The 24,916-nt window shown below is 36.8% G+C and overlaps 2 protein-coding genes across 9 annotated transcripts in view; one reads left to right on the plus strand and one right to left on the minus strand.

Moving 5' to 3' along the window:
* The window catches only part of LOC110437892 (uncharacterized), an 86,792-nt gene that overhangs the window by 58,184 nt on the left and 3,692 nt on the right, over window positions 1-24,916 (plus strand). The window lies entirely within an intron of this gene.
* Window positions 1-24,916, minus strand: part of dscaml1 (Down syndrome cell adhesion molecule like 1) — a 161,756-nt gene that overhangs the window by 19,298 nt on the left and 117,542 nt on the right. For 4 of the 8 annotated variants that reach the window (XM_087283738.1, XM_087283739.1, XM_087283743.1 and 1 more), the window contains exons 8-19: window positions 23,038-23,310; window positions 19,885-20,166; window positions 19,573-19,692; window positions 19,314-19,490; window positions 14,591-14,796; window positions 13,610-13,706; window positions 13,297-13,425; window positions 12,785-12,952; window positions 11,226-11,296; window positions 10,901-11,141; window positions 7,579-7,764; window positions 5,736-5,891 (exon numbers count right to left, since the gene is read on the minus strand). In XM_087283738.1, coding sequence (XP_087139864.1) covers window positions 5,736-5,891; window positions 7,579-7,764; window positions 10,901-11,141; window positions 11,226-11,296; window positions 12,785-12,952; window positions 13,297-13,425; window positions 13,610-13,706; window positions 14,591-14,796; window positions 19,314-19,490; window positions 19,573-19,692; window positions 19,885-20,166; window positions 23,038-23,310 — 2,106 coding nt within the window. The remainder of the gene's footprint in view (window positions 1-5,735; window positions 5,892-7,578; window positions 7,765-10,900; window positions 11,142-11,225; window positions 11,297-12,784; window positions 12,953-13,296; window positions 13,426-13,609; window positions 13,707-14,590; window positions 14,797-19,313; window positions 19,491-19,572; window positions 19,693-19,884; window positions 20,167-23,037; window positions 23,311-24,916) is intronic. The other 4 variants (XM_087283741.1, XM_087283740.1, XM_087283745.1 and 1 more) reach the window with 1 other exon arrangement.

Genomic DNA, 24,916 nt, shown 5'->3' on the forward strand with positions numbered 1-24,916 from the left:
CCTTTAAGGTAATCAAAAATGGCTGTGTACATGGTAGTCTATTATTCAGAGTATTGTCTTAATCATATTAAAATCTGGGTATTGGTGTCCATGTAAACATACTCTGTGAAAGTGCAGGATGATGTTGCAAGCTGTCAAAGTGCATTCCTCTGTCTTTCAGTTGATTCCATGTGTCCTCAAATGTTTTATTAAGTTTGACGTGTCCCGCCATAAAGTATAGCCACACTTTAGTTTAGTTTAGATTTCGCTTAGTTTAAGCAAATTTGATGAATGCGGCTATGTGTTTTGTAAAGGGAGTCACTCTTCAGATGCAGTGTACTGTGCGCTGTGCCCTCTACGTACATCTAAGCTACAAGATCAATCACCTTACATGACACTGTCCATATCCCTCGTAGTTGTTCACAATTAAATGTTTAGAGATGGTGTAACACAACATTTACTCATGTGTGCCTTTAATGCACACCTTGATGCTTACGTTCTTGACGCAACACCAGTGGCAACGAAATTCATAGGCTAATTCTGTCCGGTGCATACAATTTACAGGTACCAATTAGGTACCATTTCAATACCCAACCCTAGTCATATTTTACTCTAGGTCAGAATTTTAACACAGGAGGTAATCCTTTGGCATCACTTTAAAATACAAGAAACCTCTGGTGTCAATATCCTGTTTCTATGTGTATTTTGTGAATTAAATAACTGCATTTTTGGAGAGGTCATTGTCTAAAAAGTCATCTATTAGTGTCTGTGTGAAGATTTAAATTTTTTTGGTTTACTGAATGCTTCATTAGACTTTTGTCAACTTAACAATAACTGTTGACGAAAAATACAACAACTGTTGATAAAGTGTTGACATACAGATTCAAAAATCATCGTCAGCATCATCATCACCATCATCATTATTATTAATGTTTAACGCAGTTGCATACCCTTCGCTGATGCTGACGCGCACCTCTAAAAAAATGTAAATGCATATTGCAACAACGCATAACGCAAGCTCTGGGATTGGTCATCTTGGTAGTCCTGACGAGTGTAGGCGGGGGGGGGGGGGGGGGGTGGGAGAGCCACTCGAACACCATAAGTGAGTGTTTACAAGTGTCGAGTCCCATAAAGGAGCTCCAGGTGGAAATTTTGTTTTGTGTTCACCTCATCATTAAAGTTGTTGCACGTCCGCCAGTTCCTTCCTCTGAATGTGCAATTTTAGCTACTTGTACATTAAGATATAGCATTCAAAACAAAACACCAGCAAATAAACGCCACACACAGGAGCATAAAAACCTCACTGCCAGCTAGCATTGTTCAAATGTTATTAAATAGCTATAAAAAATATATATATATATAAAAAATAGCATGCAGAAGTATAAATGCATGGCTATGTGCAAGGTATTCGCCGTGGGGTCACACTGATTATTTGACACATATGCATAACCCAGCCTTTAGTCTTAGTCCCTGATCCATCAGCGGTCGCCATAGTGGAATGAACCTCTGCATAAAAAACATAGGCCAATTTAATTTTTTTTAACCAGTTCACCTACACAGCATGTCTTTGGAGTGTGATGGAGACCAGTCCACTTAAAGAAACCCCATGCAAACGCACTTCTTTTAAATTCACTGAAATGAAAAAGATCAGTACATCTTTCCTTTTCTTCACTGCCATCACACACACCCCTTATTTCCCTAAACTCCCCCTCAACTCCACCAGGGAAAACGGGAGAGACAGATATCGCCGTAATCCTATCCCGACCAGTGTAAGCACAAAATTAATGTCGGCTAATCCACAAAGAATAAATCCTTCTCCTTGTGTTGGATGAGGGATCTGCTTTGAGACGCATGCCCACTCTACAGACCCCCCTCCTTCAACTTCTTAATTCTCATTAAGTGTGCTAATGCTATATCAGAGCCTAAATGTCACCACAACGACCGCATCCAGCAATCAAGCAATTCGGCAGCATCTAGACCTAAACAACATGGCATTTGCCTTCAGCTAATGTGGCTTTTGTGGCAAGATTTTGTACCCCAGAACCTCCCCCCACCAGACCTTATGCATGTGCGTGCACACACACCCTTGAGCTTGAATAGAGCCAGGGGGTAAAGGCAAAGTGGCTCGTACATAATGTGGCTGTGTGTTTGAATGCAGTTGAAAGCACATTGGAGTGTCACAGTTACCTGTCATAGATGAAAGACAGTATAATATTCTTTTACATTTTGTGCTTTCATACCTGATTAGCTTCTTTTTAATGGAGACTAGTGACAGTAAACACATTTTTGTTTCGAAAGATTTCTGTTCCATTTAAATGCTGCTCTTTTAAACTTTCCATTTATTAAAAAAATAAAATAAAATAAACAAATAGCAGCTTTACAACACTAAGGATTATAATACATGTAAATATTTTTAAAAAGGTTATTTATTAGGGATGTCCTGATCAGGTTTTTTGCCCTTGAGTCCGAATCGTAGTCATTTGACTTTGAGTATCTGCTTTGATAAAAAAACCTGATTTGATACATAAAAAGAATAAAAAAGAGCGAAGAAACAGATCTAGGATGTTTTTTTATTTTTTATTTAATTCACCTTATTTTAACATTCAACAACTCTGTTAACAAACAGAGCACGTTTGTGAAGTAGTTTGAACAATCAAGTAATAAATAAAATAAATACTGCAACAGTAAATATAAAAAAAAAAATCTAATATAAAAACAAATAGCACCTCAACTTAAAATACCCGGCAGGCAATCCTAAGCTTACATATCTCACAGTTTACTACACTATGGCAATGTTATCACCATCAACTTTATAAAAGCTCCAGACCGCAGACATACTTGCCCTTTCCATTTCAAGCTGCTTCCATGTATTACTTTGCTGGTATTTAACCAATATTGTCTCTGCAAAAAAATGATGTCATGCCACACATTTTGGTGTTATTTGTAAAGTAAAGAGGTCTAACTCTGAGTACATATATATTCGAGCCTTGATCAGGAGGTAACGTGCGATTCTGATTGAGTCTGAAATCACGTGATCGGGCCCGATTTTTCAATCACGTGATTGGATGTGGACATTCCTATTATTTACTGTATTCCGGAAAATGAAAGGTCAGTTATTATTTAATTTCATGCTATAGTGTTGTTACAAAGTTTTATTCCTTTGGAAAAAAAAAAATTATGCTCATCTATAGAATGGCAGTGTATAGTTGCCAGTAAGCTTTAAAAAGGATGAAATAATGGTCCCTTGTACATTGAATTTGGGGGTATATAATAGGGTTTGGTGAAACAACATGAAATCTAATGGATTATGTAAGGAAAATCTTGATATTGATAGTCTTCGTGTGTACATCTGTGCATTCAAAACTTTATTAGTGCCACAGTTTACTCCCACGGGCAGCACGGTGGCACATCGGTTAACACAATTGCCTCACAGCAAGAAGGTCGCTGGTTCGAGCACTAGCTGGGTCAATTTGCATTTTTGTGTGAAGTTTGCATGTTCTCGCAGTGTTCGCGTAGGTCTCTTTCAGGTGCTCCGGTTTCCCCCACAAGTCCAAAGACTTGCTTTAGGTTAACTGAATAAGCTAAAATTGGCCATAGTGTATGTGAGTGTGTGCAATGTGTGTTTCCCAGTGATGGGTTGCAGCTGGAAGGGCATCTGCTGTGTAAATCATGTGCTGAAAAAGTTGGCGATTTAATCCGCTGTGGCGACCCCTGATTAAAAAAGGGGCCAGCCAAAAAGAAAATGAATTAATAAATAATCTTACTACCACCTGCTCTGAGAAAAAAAAATAAAAATAAAAAAATAAAATCAAGACCACAGTTTTGATAAATTCATTAATTTTCCTTTGGCTTAGTTCCTTATTTATGAGAGGTCGCCAGAGCGAAATTAACCATCAACTATTCCAGCATATGTTTTACACAGCGGATGCCCTTGCAGCCACAACCCAATATTGGGAAACACCCATAAATTTTCATATTCACACTCATGCAATATGGACAAGTTAATTCATCCTATTCACCTATGCCGCATGTTTTTGGACTGTGGGGGAAACTGGAGCACCTGGAGGAAACCCACATGAACATAGGGAGAACCTGCAGACTCCACACAAAAATGCCAACTGGCCCAGATGGGGCTTGAGTCAGTGACCTTCTTGCTGTGAGGTAACTGTTTATCACTGAGCCATCCTGCCACCCAGCAATGATAAATGAAGGTTAGTTAACATGATACACAAAATCTTCAAGGAATAAGGAAATGGTTAAATATCTCCAGATGAAAGTCAAATTGTTAGTTGACTTGCAATTATATTGTGTCAAATTTCTGTTTACCTTGCCATACCTTATGATTTCTATAAGTAAAGGTATATTTTGTTTTGTTTTGTTCACCAAAGTCTTTTGTATAAACTTAAAACATTTGAAATATATGGCATGTGTTGCATGGGACCATTCAGTTATTCTTCTGCCTAACCCTTGTGACTATTTTTTACCATTATATCAATGAGGACCCGCATGATTTTTTTTTCCAAATTGCCTTTTTTTGTGTGGAAATACATTGGTATGCTCTGTTTTTTAATTTATTTTTTTTATTCGTAGTAGAACAATGGTCAGTTCCATTAGAATTAATTTATGTTGCTTGGATGCTGCCTTAGGGTGCGTCTCAATCAACCCCCTTGTTCAGTAGTCAGTGCACTGATGAGGAATTCAGCCATTTTAAGTGTTGTCTCAATTGCAAAATTTTTCAAGAGCACTGAAACGTTCGTTCTCTGAATTATCTCACAATGCACCCTGAAAATGAGGGCATATCGATGCTTACTATGCTTCCTTAATAGTATTCAAAAACACAAAACATGAATTATAGGAAGCAAATGATTAAACCTATGTTTTAAAAAAAAAAAATTAATAATATTTAAAATAAATGAACATAGAGGTGTGTGTATATATATATATATATATATATATATATATATATATATATATATATATATATATATATATATATATATATATATATATTAATCTATTGAGCTGTAATGTGCTATTAAACTTTAGTAAAAAGTGTATTTGAATAATATAAGTTCAGCCACTGTTTATAAATTCTAGTTTTGATGTTGTACAATGAAGACGTTTGTACACAACCTACTAATCCGTGACCTAGGAATACTAATTGAGATGCACCTTTAGAAGTCTGCAGCAAGTGGAAGGGCATTATCAGGATGTCCACGGGGTCTTAAAAAGTCTTAAAATATTGTGAACAATATTTTAGACCATAAAATGTCCAATCATCAACAATTCTTCTCAGCTAAACTTGTAACAAAAGTTTTATTTGCTAACTTTATTTTCAGTATGGTTTAATTATCTGCCTTAAAATAATATGTGTTTAAAAAAGTTCTCTGTGTATTTAGATCTTTTAAGGACACTGACTTGGACAGACTTTTATACATACATATAGTATATTATAGTTTTTTTTTTATTAAAAATAAATTAAAATATATACCTAAGAAATACTTATAACTGGGCCATTAGATAGAATCTTTACAGTTTAGACCTGCAGTCTGACATTGGTCTGATATTGGTCTTAAATTTGACTTGATGAAACATGCAGAAACCCTGATTATATAAATTGATGCAGTGTTTTGGTCCATGCTTTAACAAAATCTACATTGTAAAAGAGCTATACAAATAAAGCTGAATTGAATATCTGCAAATACAGCTAGATCAGTGGTCATGTGTGTACCTGCTTGTATAGAGCATGTACTTACGGTCTTCTCGGGTCTGTATGTAGAGAACGTTGCTGCGGACCCCATCTCCTGCCTGTGTGTAGGCCAGGACCTGAACGCTGTAGTTTGTGAACTTCTCCAGCCCCTTCAGTTCCACCTGCTCACGAGTGGTAGTGATGTTTTGCATCTCTCCCCATTCTGAGATGTGAAGAACATTTAATGACTCTCCTTCTGCATATTTAGACAGTATACTCACTAATATCACTGAACACATCACACAAGGGAATACAGGAGGAACCATACTGACACACTTTTCACTTACAAAAAAATAATAATATGGTAATAGTCAGAGGAGACTAAAATAGTACATTTCCTTGCTTGTCACTGCTAATGTATAGCTATTTAAAGCAGTGAATACGATTTGTCTGTGAAAATGATATTTATCTGTTAAGTCAAAAAGTAAGGTTTATCCAAAGTATTTGGATATGCTGTTTATTTATAATTCAATTTTCATAGTATTATCATCTGATGTAGGGCTGCACAATACATCTTTTTAGCATTACTATTGCAATTTGTGAATCTGCAATAGTCACATTACAGAATTTTGAGTTGGTATACTAAAGATTAGTAGTTTAAGGGAAACGTTTAAAGTCTAACTTTTGTGTTTCAAGCTAATTTAAATGATTTAAGCTCACTACATTGTAATGTTTGTAGCTTAAAGAAACCATTTATATAATTGTTTACAAAATTAAGACTATGAATATATATATATATATATATATATATATATATATATATATATATATATATATATATATATATATATATATATATATATATATATATATATATATGAATATATATATATATATGAATATCTGAACTATAAGAGTTTAGATGCTGTTTGTACAGTGGTATTTTATATTTTATTAGTCAATTTCTTTTATTTTTTCTCTCTTTGAAAAAATCTATTCAATTCATATTTGGTCAGTTATATTTATATAGCATGTAATTTCTTTATTATATTTTATTCAGATAAGCTTCCCTACATCAATCTCAATCATCCTAACCTAAAATTATAAATTCATCAATCAATCCAATGTGAAATTATGAATTATTTCCAAGCTCAAATGATTCTGGTGAAATTATTTTTTTTGTAATATTTATTCATAGCACAAATAATAAATATTGCAAGATTGTTTTGTTCTTGTGAAGCCCTAATCTAATGTAATCACCGTAGTACTGTTTTTGTAAGTGACAGTTGAATAAAGAAAAATTAAACTCTATAGACTTTGTATTTGAAAACACACATTAAACCCAATTATGAACCATTTTTGCTGTCCTAGCTTATTGGTCTATGTGCACAACCATTCAATAACTTGGGGTCAGCAAGATTTTTTAGTTTATATGATGATTCATCACAAGAATAATTGCATTTAAAACATATTAAACTGCTTTACTGTATGTTTTGACATTTCTAAAACATAAACCAAAGTTACAAAAAAAAAACAAAAAAACAATAAAACTCCAATATTTTAAATTGTAGTTTCACAGTTATCATGCAGACTTATAATTATTCATTATTTCTACTAATTAATTCCAATTATTAATAAAATTATGAGAGTGATTGTGTGGACAGAGGTTTCACCGTTGTAATTATACCAATACTTTTTTTCTGTTATTATATACATTTTGTAATCAACATTCTTTGTTCGTTAAATATAATAGACAACAACACACACATACACCTGTCCTGCCACAAATGTACACGTAAATGCGTCTGTGGTTTGGACTGGCTGGGATACAGATACATGGGTGGACAGTAGGGGGGCGCTCTACAGGGACTGCAGCTAGTGAGGGTGTAACAGTAATAGTGCATAATTACTCTGGTTGAGCCCCAGTGTCTGGCCCCCACAGCACCCACCTCCATCGGGGTAGAGGGACCAGAACACCACACGGTAGCCCTTCAGAACCCCATTCAGGGTCATCCTTGGGGGCTCGGACCACGTGATCACTGCCTCATCTGATGTCACTGTTATGGCCCGAACATTCTGGGGTGGCTGGCTGGGAACTGTTCGAGGAAAAAAAAAAAAAGATGGTTACATAAAAATAAAGGAAGCAACAGGACAATTCAGGCACCAAATGGAAACAAGATAAAATAGGGGAAGAGGAAACCAAAAATTGCAGTGAAAGAGCACAATTACAGTGATATAGTAAAATGACAGTAATATACTGCAATTGGAGCTCTTGGTGTGGCCCAAGAGCATCAACAACCTTGTAACTGCACTCAAAATGGAAGGAACAATCATGTCCTGAAACTGAAGAGAAGTGAAACGTTGCTGTTATCTTGATCTTGAGCTTTTTCACCTACTAAATGGAATCATTTTTTTTTTCCGGATACACTGCAAATGTGGCAGTAGTGATGTGCCAAATTGTGTTCCTGAATAAATAATGGCACTATTGAGGGGACACAGAGCCTGTCTGTGTGACTTGCTGGGAGGGAAAAAAGCATGTGCGGACGACAGGATGAAAGGAGGGATAGAGGAGGGATAAAGCTGGCTTGGCTCTATGAGGGAGCAGCTGCAGCTGGCGCAGGAAGAGAAGGAGTGAGTAAAGGAGATGATGAGAGGAGGGAGGGAGAAAGAGCAGAGGAGAAATGATGGTATTTGTTTGAAGAGGCCTTAGGGTCTGACTCTGTCTGGCCCTGGTGGACCACACTAAAACTGCCATTTGGAGTAGAGCGGCTTGATCGAGCGCTCACAAGCACAACTCGCAATAATTCTTCAACCCTGCCCGCAAAACCCAGTTTCTTGGTTTTCTGGATCTGACACCCAAAACAACTTACAGGTATACTGCCATCCTTACTTAACATCTAAAATTATTAATTTATGTCATTTCAAAGTGTTTCATTTATTTTCTTCCATATATTCTTTTTGATGAATAGCATAGTTTTTACAGAGTTTATTATTCTGTCTAATTAACTTTGGACCCTTAACAAGTGGGAGGCACATATGCAAACTGTTGTAATTCCTACAGCGTTCACCTGATTTGCATGTAAATACCCTCAAATTAAAGTTGACATTAGGTCCAAATATTTATGGACCTAACTGTATGTGTTGAAACTTGGCTGCTGGTTTGAACAGTTTTAGGATGGTTCTCAGCTAGTCATGAGCCTGTTTACGCTGGTCATGTGATGATTCTAATCAGAAGCCACAGTAATTGCTTAGGACCAGCATATAAACCAGCTTATGACCAGCCAAAGCCTTAATATACTTTATTTGATGTTCTTATTTGTTATTTGTTTGAGGGCAAGAAGAAGATTTGACGGTATGCTGTTTTCGAACACTCCAAACACCTCTGCTCTGTAGTAGGCTTTGTTGTAAATGTGTCATGCTGCTTGCATTTACCCCTAAATACAACGATGACAGAGATGAACACTTTCATAAAAATACAGCCTTGTCAATGAAAAAATGTCAACACGGTGTATCACATCTCTACATTTGTATCTGTTTGACATGGAAATACACTGAATGTTACCACCAGTGTGGAAAACATATATGGTGTAATGAGGTGGGCTTCTCCCCATCTCTCTGTGAACAGTAGTACAGGTAGGCTAGTATTTATGTGACTAGGTGTTGTTTGTTTGGATTTTGTTCTGTTTGACCCCCATGAAAGTGAATCAGGGAGAAGAAATTGTACATTAAGGAAGGTGGAGTTCCAAAACACACCCACTGGTTGCATAATCACAGTGGACAAATGGTAGCTTAAAGGTGCATAGGTGCAATTGGTGAGCTGCTTCGAACTGCCGAAACAAACTCAAAAATAGCTTTGTTTGAATCAGATTTAGTTTGAAATAACACTATTTTAATTTGTTCTTCAAGTCCATTTTAAGTATAAAAGGGCTTTACAAACTAGCTTAAAACAGCAGCCATGCATTTTAAAAGATTTAACCTAAGTGTAGTTGCATTAAAAAAAAAAAAAAAAAAAAAAAAAACAATTAACACATTATACTCTTAAATTCTTGATATTATCTACTCTATATTTTCTTGGCAGAACCATGACAGAAGTAGTCATCTCTGACTCATAAACAAATCATGCTTTCAGTTAGATCTTACTAATGAATCATTTTAAAGAGGACCCTGTGAAGTGAACCAAATCATCTATCTTTAGCTATGACATCAAAAGATTATAGAGAATATAAGCTGACTGCGCTGACCATCTAACTTGTACATTTTGTACCTGTGAGAGAGGAAATTATTTCATACCACTTTTTCAGTCCTAATTTGTCAGTTATTAAGGGCAAATAGGCAGGTTAGGACTGTGTTTATAAGAAGTCTGTGCCAATCAAAATTATCTTTCTCTCCAACATTCTCTACTGGTCAACATCCACAAAACTGACTTTGACCATCAGACATTGGATAATTTTCACTCATGGACTACATTTGACTCATAAAGGTGGTTTTACATTATTTGTTGGTCATCAATCTTTATAATTATTAGATGGTTCAGCTGATCTAGAGTTGCAGATGGCTGGAGTACCAGACAAGGTTTCAACCTGGTGGTCCATCTTCATTGAATGATTTTTAAGGTTGAAAAGGTAGAAAAACTAAACTTGACAAGAGAAACACTGTGAGGTAAAAAAACAAAGTCAACAGGGGAAAATAAAATGATGGAAGAACTCAACAGTGGGACAAAAAAAAAATAACCCAGGAGCTTTCCAAAAATAAGAATGGAGAAGAAGTGGGTGGAGGGGTGGAAGGGGAAGTTGGGAGATGGAGGGAGAAATAAATGAAAGGTGTTTTGAGAGCGAGTGAGAGAGGAGTGGGAGCGTAGAGGAGGGGAGTTGAAAGCCGGAGAGAGGGATCTGGAGGAAAGATGAAAAGAGAGAGGGGGAGACAATGCGCTCAGCTGCAGATAATTAGACTGGGAGGAAAAGCAGAGGATCAGGGAGAGGGGCCTTGGCAGACAGGCTAATTATAATTATTTTTCCTATGCTTGTTGTTATTACTATTATCCTTAACAGCATCAATATCACTGTTGCCTCAGTGACAGTGACACACATGCGGATTAGGGCCACAGTCTGTAGTTGCCCCGGACACATGGCTTATGTGCAATCATACAAAAGAAATCCTTAGAGCGAGATAGATAGATGGGTTGGTAGGTAGGTGGGTAGGTAGATTAGCAGGTATACAATTATGTTTCATTACCATCTTCAAGTGTTGTGGCATTGATCTCAGAGCTGGAAGGTCCAGTTCCAGCTCGGTTGAAGGCCTGGACCACCACACCATACTGAGCAAACTTCTTCAAATTATCCAGAGTGTAGACCTCGCTGTCACCTGTGGCTTTCATCTCCACTATACTGTACTGTCCATTACTGCCTGGTCCGTTCTCCCTATAACCAATTTGATAGCCTCGAATCACTCCATTTTGGAGCTCTTTCTTAGGTGCCTGAGTGGAGTGAAAAAAAGAGATCCAGTTAAATCTAAAACTTTAAAGTCCAAAGAAGTGCAAGTTAAGAAGTTGCAGGCATACCTTCCAGGTGACGCGGATACTTTGAGAAGTCATTGGCTGTAAAATCACTTCCATGGGTGGCCCATCAGGAGCTGTAAGTAAAGAAACATGTCACAAGAATATTAAAGGAATGAAATATCAATCAGTTCAAATATTTGACATTCAATAAGATAGACAGAGGACAGATAAGATAATTGCATGGAAGCAAAGGGCAAGAGAGGGCAGTGCCAGATCAGGAAAAGTTCTGAACCAGGACTTAAACTTGAATAGTCTGAAGCACATATGCATTACATGGAGTGCTGCTTGAGTCTCTGTCCCAAAGGTACACTTAATATATAGACTTCTTATCAGGGATTCACATAACATTTTTAGTCCAGTTCTAAAAGGAGCACCTGGAGATGTTGCTTACTCCTCATTTCTTATGGCACAGTCCTCGTGTCGTATTCATATTTAAATGCTCATTTTTGCAGTTTTAAATTATTTGTTGCATGTATGTACATATATGACCTATTTTTTATATCTTTGGAATCTAAACATGAACTTGCATTTTAAATATGTGATTTGCGTATATTGCTATATCTCAGATTTATATATGCAGTACTGCACTATTAGCTGGTGCTTTCACATTTGGCTCGATTTTCATTCTATATAGTACATTAACAAAGGAAGTAGTATTCTGAATTCATAGAATTCAAAAAACACTATGCAAGAAGAACCTGGATGACCTAGTACTTCCGGCAAGATTCTGAAGTGCACATCTGATGGATACTATGCTATCTCGTGATGCTGCACGGAAAAATTCATCAATGGGAGTGAAGTGACGCATCTGATGCGGGTAAGTTATTTGATATTGACAAATGGCAGATGTTATACATCTGAATTCCATTCATAATACTTCCATTCATACTATATGGGATGTACTGACAGTCATGTAGTAAACTCCCAACTATATGACTGCTCACTTCTCAAACTTACAGTAGTACATTTGTAAGTTTTCAAGGTTTTCAGAAGGCTGCTTGTAGTGCTGTTTTTGCAGCCGATTTCAAACTTTTGCTAAACCACACTGCGTTAGCTGCACATCAGATTTTTACTTAACAGTCTATGCAGTGTTGCATCATGAAAGTTGTAGGAACAAAGTCGTAAGATGACTGCAAGTTTACATTTATGGATTTACCAGATGCTTTTATCCAAAGCAACTCAGGGTTATTTGCCTTCCTCAAGGGAATAACCTCAGCCATAGTAATAAAGATAGATAAGAGTACAGGTTATTCACTCCCACCTACAAACCTGCTGATGACGAGAGTCAAACCTGCAACTTTTGGATCACAGTCGAACTCTCTAACCGTTAGGCCATGGCTGTCCCATTTTAATTCATATTATAGTTTAAGGACTCTCTTCCATTGTAACTTGATTGACAAGTCAGCAACAACTCAAGAACAGATTCAGGGTGGTTTTGTGAATGTTTTGGAAAAGATGAACACAAATCTTGTCCTTTTATGTTCTACAGAATTATACGGTGCCAGTTCCATATATTTTGGTAAGATGGATTTGTAGAATATGAACCGAGACATTAGACATACGTGCTTCCTCTGTGCTGATGGTCAGCTCTTTGCTGGCTTGACTGCGTCCGATCTTGTTGTAGGAGTACATGCGGATGCTGTAGACAGACGCCGGGTGGAGCTCTACTATGTTGGCTTGGTTGTTAGTGGGTGAGATCTTACGGGTGGCATGTTTCAGCTCCCACGGGTCTACGACAAGGACAAAATAACACAGATACATTACTACAACTCCATCCTAGCTGTTCTGGAACATTATGTTTGCTAGCATGCAAAGAGGACTGTTTACAGGTCAAATCATACGGAAATGAAAAGCAAGCAATGCATGGAAAACTAGGACAAACACAGATGTACAAACAGCAAAATAAGGCAATACGCTCGAGTCGCAACACCGCAGAAATCTGTTCACTTCCCATTCATCTTCTTGTACTGTGAGCTTATTCGCTACATATTCTTCTGACATACAAATACATATTTAATGCACTTTCACAATGTAATTCATCCAAGCTTGAAATGGAAACAAAGCAATGGCGCACCGGATTTGTTCTTGTACTCAATGTCATAGCTGGTGATTATGCTGTTGCCGTCAAACCTCTGTGTCCACCTTAGGTTCATACTACGATCTTTGACTTCTCGAACCTCAAGCTCTGGGGGGTCAGGGGGTTCTGTGAACAAAACAAAAGGAAATAGACTTCAAACAGACAGTGGAGGATTGAGACCGAGAAAAAGGCAGAGAAGCTGAAGAGTAAGCGGTGGCTTGGGGCCGGGAGGTAAATTATTGATTTTGTGTCTCTAGATAAAGAGTATCATGTAAGATGTGAGCGTGTTGTTCATGGCTGATTGTCTTGCCTTGCACTGTCAGCTGGATGAGCCCTCGACCCTCGCCGTATGAGTTGATGGCGTGGCAGGAGAAAAAGACAGAATCCCCACGCTCTGCTGGCTTCAGCTGCAGAAAATTGTCAAAGTGTTCAAAAGATTTTCATCCTAGGCCCCACTTTATTTGTTACTGTATGATGTATAGAGGTCAATAGTAGGATGGTTGGTTCTTTGTACTTCCTGATCTATTTTGATTACAGTAATTACATTAAATCACTCATTTAAATAGTTTTTATTTAATTCTAAATGGTACAGTATACAGTTAAAGCCAAAATTATTAGCCCTCCAGTGAATTTTTTGGTTTCTTTTTCAATTATTTCCCAAATGATGTTTACCAACAAGGAATTTTTTCACAGTATTTCCTAGAATATGTTTTCCTCTGGAGAAAGTTTTATTTTGGCTAGAATAAAAGCAGTTAAAAAAAAAAAAAAAAAAAAAAAACATTTTAGTGTCAATATTATTAGCCCCCTTAAAAATATTTATATTTGATTGTCTGCAGAACAAACTATTGTTATACAATGACTTGCATAATTACCCAAGCTTGTATAATTAGCCTAAATAAGCCTTTGAAGGTTCACGAAAACTCACGAGTACTTATTTTGAGATTTTAAGAGATTTGTGTGTGTTGAGCATCAGTTTAGACAATGTTAGCACCTGTTAGATTTAATTATGGTAAAAACAATATTTTTGAGCTTTTGTCAGCTAATTTCAACTTTCATGTTTAAAATTATTTTTGGGGAGGGATTTAAATCGAAAACGTAGCGCAAAACTGCAAGTTTTCTTATAAAGAAGTACATGCATGAGGTTGCTCAAATGTGATGAAATATAAATAAATAAACATTAGGAAACTTATTTGGAAACCTTTAGACATGTCTCTGCCACCAGAATAGATGGTACTTATTGGTTACTGAAAATCTTTGTTTATGGATGTCTGTGTGCGTGCATATGTCTCACTTTTAGTGTGGAGATAACTTCATCGCTCTTCTCATTGGGGCTGGTGGTGATGGAGTAGCGAGGGTTGCGGTCAGGGTCAATAACGGTGTCACCTCGCTCCCAGCGGATGATGATGGGGTACTCACCCCGGGCAGTGCAGTTTAACTCCTTGTTCTGTCCCTTTATGGCCATGGTGGTGTTAGGATGCGATGTGATCATAGCTGGAACTGCATGAAAATATAGTACAAGAGGTAAATACATGTGAGAGGCATGTCATTTTTTGAAGGGGTCATTCTGACAACCCGATACTTGGCTTTCTTGTGACACGGGGCAGTTATAGTTGGAGAGTATCTCCCTCCAACTCCTCAATCACTTTTTCACAGTCTCTCGCTCATCCCCCCTGAGTTACTCAAACACACACACACACATACAAAATATCGATCTGAGGAGGGTTCCGCTGTTTTGTTTTCATCACTTATTCATTCCAACGAGTGAAACGGATAGAATTGGGGGAGGCAGAACAGAGGAACGATTCAATCAATAACACCAACACTGAATCAGAGAGAGAGAGAGAGAGAGAGAGAGAGAGAGAGAGTGTGTGAGTGTGTCTGTGTGAGAGAGAGAATTACACTGTTTGGTATCTACCAGCATTATATGAATACTTAAAACTTAAAAACAATAATTTTGTTATCTCTTTGAATAATAACACACAAAACTAATGAATACATTCACATTAACTAAATGTATTTTTGCATTTTTTAAAGGATTGTCAATCCTTTATTATTCAATCCTAATCACTATTATTATTATTATTATTATTATTAACAAAAACAATAATTATTGATAATAATATTTATATTTAATAATAGCGACACATTTTAACACATTAATAATAATAATAATAATAATATAATAGTAATAATAATATTATTAACAATTGCTATTATTGTTAAAAATATTATTATTATTATTATTATTATTATCATTACTATTATTATTGTTATTATTATTATTATTATTATTATAATTATTAGTTGTAGTATTAATAATAATAATATTATTATAATAAAATTATAATAATATAATAAAATTAAAATTATATATATATATATATATATATATATTAGTTGTAATAATAATAATAATAATGAATTATTAATATATTATTAATACTACTACTACTACCTGTACTACTACTACTAATAATAATAATAATGTAATATGTGAATAGACAGCCTAGACTTTAATAATAACAACAACTCTAATTAAAATTGTTACATTTTTGCATTTGTAAAGTACAGTTCTAAGCATTCATATTGGAAGTATTTAGTTCAATTTAAATTAAATTTCAATAAATCTATTATTTGGATATCATTCTAATAGCAAAAATGCTTGTGGTACATTAATTGGCATTCATTTGTTTACAGCTATTAAAACCTCTCTGTGCTCTTTATATAAATGATATGCTCTTATTTATTTAATATGAATGTGAAATACGAGCCGCACACATCTTGGTAAGATTATAAGATTCACTTGGGTACGTTCTGGCTGAGAGTTAATGAATACACCGGTGGATAAGGTTTGTTTAAATGTGGTCTGGACTGTAACTCAAGCCTAGGGCAGTGTTGCGTGGACAGGAGTTTTCTGCACTCTACATTATGTGAGAGATCAATAGTATGGATGTGGACAAACAGATCGTGTGTCCAATCGAACCATCAGTCATGAGATGGCCTTACGGATTCCGTTCTAATGTTCTATTAATCTAAATGAGCTGGCCACATTTCTGAATTTGGTATTTTTACAGTTGTTCTACTGTAAGACATCCGCACAAACGCACGCACACACACACACACACACGCACACACGCACACACACACACACGCAAGCACGCACGCACCCACACACACACACACACACACACACACACACACACACACACACACACACACACACTCACACACCACAGAGTAACTCCTGGCAATTCTATCTACTATATAAAAAAGTCAAAGCGTTTTTATTTCTTGTCTCTGTGTGACTGATATATCATAAGCTGGGTCATTAGTTTGAGTGACATAGTGTGACAGGTGCAGATGTACGTGTGTGTGTGTGCGCGTGTGTATATGTGTGTGTGTGTGTGTGTGTGTGTTTAGAGGTGGTGTGTTGTGTGTCCACTCAAGCATCTCGAACCTTTCCCGCAGGCATCACTCGTGAGACGTGAAAGCCCATCTGAGGGACAGTCTTAAACAAAGACCTCAAACACACGATAAAGCAATATGTATCCTTTAAGAATAAGACAGTCTCTAAATTTTAATTCAAGATGGTGGACGGAATGAATAAAATTGTTAAAAAAATACATATATATTACTCAGTAGTGAAAAATACCGCTAATTTAAAGCTAAAAAATGGTTAAGTTATTACCAAGACCTTGAAAATATGAAAAGCTTATTCACACTAAGTATTTATGCATAAAAATGTTTTGGTATCATGCATTGAAGAATTTACAATAAAAATATGAAAATTAATAAAAACAAAGTTATGTCTTTTGCATATTAACTCTTTATATGACCTTGGAGTTGCAGGGTTTTAAAGCATTACTATAGAGATTAGCATAGAAAGTGACACAGTTTCTGTAATAAAAATCAGAGTGCTGTAAGCTTAACCAGAATTGATATTTTGCTTACGATTATTAACAATGACTCGATAGTTTTTTATTGCACAATAGATTTTGGTTTGATTTTGGGATAGGATATCAGCCAGTAAATACCTATTTTATCTTAAAAGATTCTTAAAAAAATCCTTATCCTGTCAGTAAGTTGTTGTTATATCAGTTTAACTACTTTAGGTATGTGTTGTTGTTGGTGATGGGGGTTTTGATTGGTGGCATTTACATGATTTGACATGTCACTCTCAGCAGACTGCTAGAGAAAAGAAGATGACGAAAGTGTGGGAATTTTTTTAATTTTTACATTTTTACTTTTTACCATAAAATTAAAGTAGGCTACAACAATTGCCATTTTGTTCACTGTGATCAACCAGCCTTTTGTTTTTGCACTTAGGCAGAATTCTTTTTTTTTTATTTATCAACCTGTTAATTATATTTATCAACCTGGTTATCGGTTTCCAAATATAAAGTTATATAGTTATGAAGTTATCAGCATCAGCCAAAATGTTTTAATTAGTGCATTGCTGGGTTAATTTACATATTTACAATGCTATGATCAGTTTGTTTCCTAATATACTTAAAGGTGCACATCATTTTTCTCTATTATTTCTTTTACATTGGTGAAAATCACCAACTAAGGCAACTGAAAATGTGAGTGGCCACAGTAGAATATACTTGAGTTGGAAATGTTGCTTGTTTTATATTGACATTATTGTTTGTGTGACCATTAGCATCTTTCCATGAAGAGTGTTGCACAATCATAAATTGGGTTTCCCTGATGGCTAAGATGCATCATTAAGTGGGGTTCATTCTACACATTATCAACATGCTTTTGGCATGATCTGTTTGATGGAGGTGTGTCGGTGATCTGTAAATGTAAGTGTACATAAGAATTGATTTATTTTGAATAGCATGTCACAGGGGACCACAATTGATGCATCATAGGGTTTTTGTCCCAATTGGAGCACTGGATCTCCTCATTATACAGCTTTCAAGCATGGTTAAACAAATCATATAAAACAGTACTTGTGCTGCTAGATGGATTTATACAGTGGAGAACAGGTTTGTGAAGCTGTGGCATCAGTACACCTGTCTTAAAAGCCCTGGTATACTTCAAAGTTCTTTTTTTTTGTTCTTTGTTTGTGGGCAAAAATAATTTTAAAAAGGCTGAGTGACAGTATGCTGTTTTCGAACACTCTTAACAAACCTACACCGCAGTAGGCAGTGTTGTAAATGTTCCCTAAAATACAACAATGATGGCTGAGAAGAACCATTTAATAAACATCTGGCAAGACTGGCAGACAAGCTTCATCACGAGAAGCGTCAATGTGGCACACCACGTCTTTAAATTGTTTTCTATTTGTCATGGACAGACAGCGGATAGCACTGCCAATGCACTCAAAGAAAGATGTGCCGAAACAAAGCAGGCTTGATCATACAGGTGCAGATACATCTGTACCAGCTTCGCATATCTCCAGTGTATTTATATGGCTAGTGTTGTTGTTTGTATGTTGGTCTTTTGTCTGACTCATGTGGGTTGAAAAAGTATTTGGAAAAACACACCCACCGATTGCATAATCGCCTCAGACCAATGATAGCTCAAAGGTGTTTAAAAGCTAAAATGAACTCTCCCACAAGGTTACTTCGGTGAGCTGTTTTGAATTCCATAAACTTAAAATGAACTTTGTTTTGGGTGAATGTTTGAAATGGAATAATTTCAATTTATATTACAATTTCGTTTGAGATGTACCTTCTTGTTAGGGGCTTTGTGAAGACAAGATAGCTTGCACAAAGTGTGTTGTGTTTGTAGCCATTGCTTCATTGATTATACTCTTATTTTTGAAAGAAGGGTGCCAGTTCTGCCTTGTCATTAACTTTAAGCACATAGTTAAAGATGGCAAGCAATAATTCATTGGGATGCAACATGTATGAAATTTCCTGTCTTTGACACACAGATGTAGACACAGTCACATTATCTGATACCATGACAAACTTAATCATTGTGTCATCATAATTGTTGTGAACTTTGCATTAAGAAATAGTAGATAGTGTGTAAAGATAGACATGAGAGGTCATACTTACTTTTAACAGTAAGCATCATGCTTTTGCTGATGTCTGATCCCACTCCATTGCTGGCCTGACACAAGTAGTATCCCCGATCTTCTTCTAGAACATGGCGGATCAGCAGAGAACCATTGGATAGGATTTGAATGCGACCTGTCAGTGGAACCGGATGGTACTGCTGGGGGTTTCCTATACCTTTAAAAACAAATTGAATTTCATCACTGGCGCATAAAAATGTTTAAATTCATGTTTCAGCCATGCAGTAGCAAATTGTTACCTTTGGCATGTTTCCAAACAACTTTGGGTGGAGGGTACCCTTCAACAGAGCAGTTTAGAACCTCTGACTTGCCATAGATCCCATCCTGGTTATTAGGCTGAACCCGAAAACGAGGGGGAACTACAATGAAGAACATAATATTTTTGTAATTTTGTGTTTAGCCTAATTAGACATATTTTGGTTGATATGGATATTCGTCAAACAAGCTGTAACCCTGAAACAAGTAGTCCTGGTCTAGAAAAGTATTTCTAAAATCACAGTAAAGCTTTTTATTTTACTAGCCTGATCTATAAACCTCCTCTCATTGCTCACCTGTTACTATTAGTTGTCGCTCTGAACTGACAGTTGCTGCGTCATTGCTGGCAATACAGGTGTAGTTTCCATTGTGCTTGAGTGAAACTTTAGAGATCTGAAGGGAACTCATGAACTCCTTGGTTTCGATGGTGACTCCTGCTGTTCCCGACACAATCTCCTGACCGTCCTTTCTCCAGGTGATCCGGATTGGCATGTCTCCGGAGGACACCACACAGGCTATGTACATCAGCTTACCAATGGAGGTGGGAGGAAAGTCAAAGGGCTGGATAAGGGGAGGAACTGATGAAGGAAGAGAGGGACAGATCTTCAGAATCACAAATCTAATCCTCCATGGTCTGCAGTGTAATCCTGACCCCTATCACCCTCCAAAAAATGCACAGGCACAAACACGCTAACACACATCCCACCCCTCCAGCCCATAATAGCTGCTCTAATTAGAGCCCAATTGGCATGGGGAATAATGGCATTGCCATGGAAACAGAGGTGGGGGGCTCCATCGGAGACATCTGGGGGATTTAATCTGGGGCTCGTTAAAATTCAGCTAATTAAATCAGAGACATGACAAGACAAGCAGCACACTATACTGACTTCACACTGGAGTCAGTGTTCTGTTGTACTAGTACACATACACATTCACGCAAATGAACACAGTAGACCTCACTGTCTTTGTACCAGGAGCTGTAGCCTCTTATATGGACACACATGGTGAAGTGAAGATTCAAAATCCAACCTTCTTTTCATTTACATTTAACATACTGAAAAATACCCCCCGCCTCATCCACCTCCATACACATGCTAAGTACACTGGATAATTGATGAATGGTTGTAATGCTGCGGAAGGCCTGTAATCCTGTTAATCAAAGACTATTAGGCGTGTGCTTTCTCTCAGGGTCTTTGTGCCAGCTGAGGGGAAAGACCATCCTCAACCCTCACCGCCCACCTAAAGCTTAAATATACACTCATTCGAACACCACACACTCAATTTAACAAAACACACAAATTCTGCCAACATGAACCAATATAATTCATGAAAGAAATTGAAAAAGATATTGAATCTAGTGGGCATCTGTTCATTAAGTAAGAACATTTTCAAGAAATGGCAAGTCTCAAACGAAAGGTTTTTCGAAAACTCTTCATAAAATCAAGATACCCTGCTGCTTGGCTCAAATCCAAAAATACTCTTAGGATGGCCTTTTCACACCACGTCCAGTGTTAATAAGTGACATTTAAGAATACAGTATTTGCATATTTCACACTAAAAAAATTCACATTTTTACTTTCTGAGAAAAAAAAATAAAATTCTGTGATTTTTATTAAGCCTTTTAAAAAATCAGTACATGGCAATGTCCACATAAGTCACCTTCTTGTTGCATATCCATGAAATCATACAAGTTTGTATCCAGTTTGTCTCAAAACATGCACACACACATTATTTACAAAAGTTTTTGGACATCTGTCTTTACATGCACATGAACAATATTTTCTGACATTTTGCAGTTACTTTATAACTCATCCAGAAATGCTTTCCACAAGGTTTAGGAGTGTGTTTATGGGAATCGTTTGACCATTCTACTAGAAGAGTATTTGAAAGGTCAGGCACTGATTTTGGATGAGATTCAAAATGTTCTAATTCATCCCAAAAGTGTTCTTTTGATATGACTCAGGGCTCTTGCAGGTGAGTCAAGTTCCTACCCACCAATCTCCTCCATGTCATTATGGACTTTGCTTTGTGCACCTGAGCACATTTATATTGAAATCCCCAAACATTCTCACAAAGTTTGGATCATTACATTTTCCAAAATGTATTGGTATTCTAAGGTATTGAGAGTTAACTTTATTGGAACTAAGCTCATCTAACTCTACCCTGGAAATACAAACCCACACCATAATCTTCCTCTACCAACTTGGTAAACTGCAGTCAGACAAGAATCATTTTCCTGTAAACCCTTAAACTCAGACTCATCAGGAGAACACATCTCTATTAATATAGAATCCAGTGGTTGTGTGCTTTACAACAGTACTCACCAACCCTTGGGCCGTGCACTGGTACTTATTCGTGGATTAATTGGTACTGGACCACACAAAAAACATGAATTATTTCTATTTTATTTATTAACTGAGTCTGAAAGATCTTTTAAGTCTAAAAAGTCTTTTGTTTTGAAAAAATATATAATATTCTCTCGGTTACATCTTGGTCACTTGAGCTCCACAAGCTAGCAAAAACAGACATCTTTAGAAAGTTTCTTTGCAAAGGTGAAAATGCCCAGTGAAGGACCCACAAACTGCCAAGGAATGGATCCGAAACCGATGTGTCAACTAATCAAGTGAATCCAGCATGTCTGTGCAAGTAGACAATGAACTTATGGAGATCGCAATTGACGGCGGCTTTAGAAGCAGTTCACATATTGTGTTTTTTGTTATTGCACATGTGCAAGAAGTTTGTTTTTACAATGGGAAATTTCATATTAGGAGCAAGCTTCCCGACGCACCAAGTTGAAAACATCTTTCAGAATGCTGCGAGCACACTGCGAGTGCGAAAAACCATGAAGCTCTCTACCTGCTGTTCCTGAACTTTTCTGAAGACTACACAAAGTTTAGATGTCTGTAGCTATTAACTCTGTGCCCCTCAGTAAGTGCTGATACTGATCTGTGATGATCCTATTAGCGTTGTTTCCAATTGCTTTTTTTTTCTTCTGTTTTTTTTAAATACAATTAACAATATACCTGAATATTTAGTTGTAAAACTATTTTATGCTTGGACAGATGGCAATTTATCCAAGTACCATGCTTGAATTTCCTTCTCCTGAGAGCACCCCATTTACTTACAAATGATTGTAAAACCCATGTTCATGTCTTGATGATTAATTTTATATACATGTGACAATGTAAGTGATTGGGACAGGGTTTCCAAAAACTTTTGCCAATATAATGTCATGCTTTCCCACATGTGTCATACTCAACTATTTGTGTGTTTTTGTTTGGTTAATAATTATGCACATATGCAACAGCTTTACAATCTTCAATTTTCCCAAAAAAACAGGCCCCAAATCAAATTTACTGTGCCTTTTTCGGTTTTTGAATTTATATTGAAAGCATGTGACTTTTGCAAGGACTTAAACATTCCTTAAATGATAAGCAGTAAGCACCAACCTTTAACTGTGACATAGACAGTCTGGCTGATGGAGAGCTGGGGTTGGATGAGCACACTGCACAGATACGCCCCTTCATCCATGCCCTTCTGCACATCGCTCAACTTCAGTGTGCCATTCTCATATACAACCTGGCGATGGTTGTCTGGCAACAGCATCCCATCTTTATACCACTTGATGGAGTAATAGGGGTACCCAATCACACGACAATTAATGAATGTGTTACGTCCAGCCACAGCTGTAATGTTCCGCATTGCCCGGATACTGGGAGGACCTGCAAGAGAGAGAAGAGAGAGAGAAAGAAAGAAAGAAAGAAAGAAAGAAAGAAAGAAAGAGAAAGAGGGAGAGAGAGAGAAAGAGGAAGAGAAAAAAGAGGGAGAATGTGGAAGGTAGACAAGGGTAAAAGAGAAGGATTTGAGAAAGAGAGGGAGATGGGAGACCAGGTTTTGCATGGGTATTTTGGGTAAAGAAAGAGAAATATGGGAAGAAGAAAGGAGAATAGTGAGTGGTGGAGGGGGAGGAGGGGGTTAGAATGCCCTTGGTCTTCACAGCAGAGATTGTGGTGTAATAGTTGTGTGCATTTAAATGATCAATGTGTCTTGTACCATATCATTCATCGTAGCTTGGCACAATCCATGCCATTTTTCAAAATTAAGCAACTAAATTAGAAGTGTTTCTGTGTAGTTATTTTAATAAGTTAATACATTTAAGAATGATAATTCTATGTGTGGCATAATCTTAACAATAAAATAGTCAACTAATGTGTTTGTGTAGGCAGAGTAAAATACATCACATTTCATAGCAATGTCCCAAAAACACACATTTAAAGGACTGAGGACTGTGAGAGCAGAGGCCTTAGAATGTGTTTAGCAAACTGCACCATGTTAAGCTAAACCATAGCATTATCTGCATTCACACTGAGAGTGATTCAATCATTGATATTTACCCTATTGAGACAGCATAATTGAGACTAATTTGGTTAGCTTAGTTGTAATATTCATTTACTTTGATTGTTTGGGGAATTTTTATATCTTGTAAGACCTGCTCGGTCAGCTTAAAATCAAAGCTTTTGGCCTGTTGCACAAAGCTGTTTTAACCATCTAAGTTCAGGTTTAGTTTGAGCAAACTCTCGGTTTATGGGTTCAAGAAGGTAGGTAGGTTTTAATTGTTTTTGTTGCGTGGTAACTTTAGTGCCAACCTGCTCTGGTTTTATTCTGGGATAGAGGGCTAACCCAACTGAACCAATAAGCTGTAAAAAAAGTGATATGATGGAATAAGCCACTTCCTGTCCCTAAGTCTTTTTTACTCAAATTACACTGTAAAGCCTTAACCGTTTGAGTCATAATTGTCTTTTGTTGATGATTTATTCATATTATATGTGTAGTGCAATTTCCTGTTTTGCTACATGTGTCATACATTTAGCTGCATGTAGTCCAGAGTTGGAGTTAAAGAGCCACAAAAAAACAAAACAAATTTGAACTGCCAGATCGGTTGAATGTGTACGCGCCTTTCCCTTCAGACACTAGTAGAGTATGAGGATTCATAGGATTGATTATGACGCGAAAATTACTATCACTGAGAGATGGCCGGACATACAGCTGTGGGAAATAAAGAGTTAAAGTACATTTTCACAACAACACCACAGTATAGCCACGTGCTGTGTTTGGTCCTGTCATTTGATGGTCCTGTCAATGATGATTGATACAATAACCTAACCTGTAGCACGGGATTCTCCGCCCGTTTGTTAATAAAGGAAGAATCAGCAAACACTACTAATGTGTGGGACTTTCTAAGGTACTGTTACACAATTTGTATGGATCAGTTTCTTCTTCCTGTGATTAATATGGTTGCCTCGTTTTCTGTAGTTTGCAAAATATGTA

This window comes from Danio rerio, chromosome 15, assembly GCF_052040795.2.
Source record: "Danio rerio strain M-AB ecotype USA chromosome 15, GRCz13ab, whole genome shotgun sequence".
NCBI lineage: Eukaryota > Metazoa > Chordata > Actinopteri > Cypriniformes > Danionidae > Danio > Danio rerio.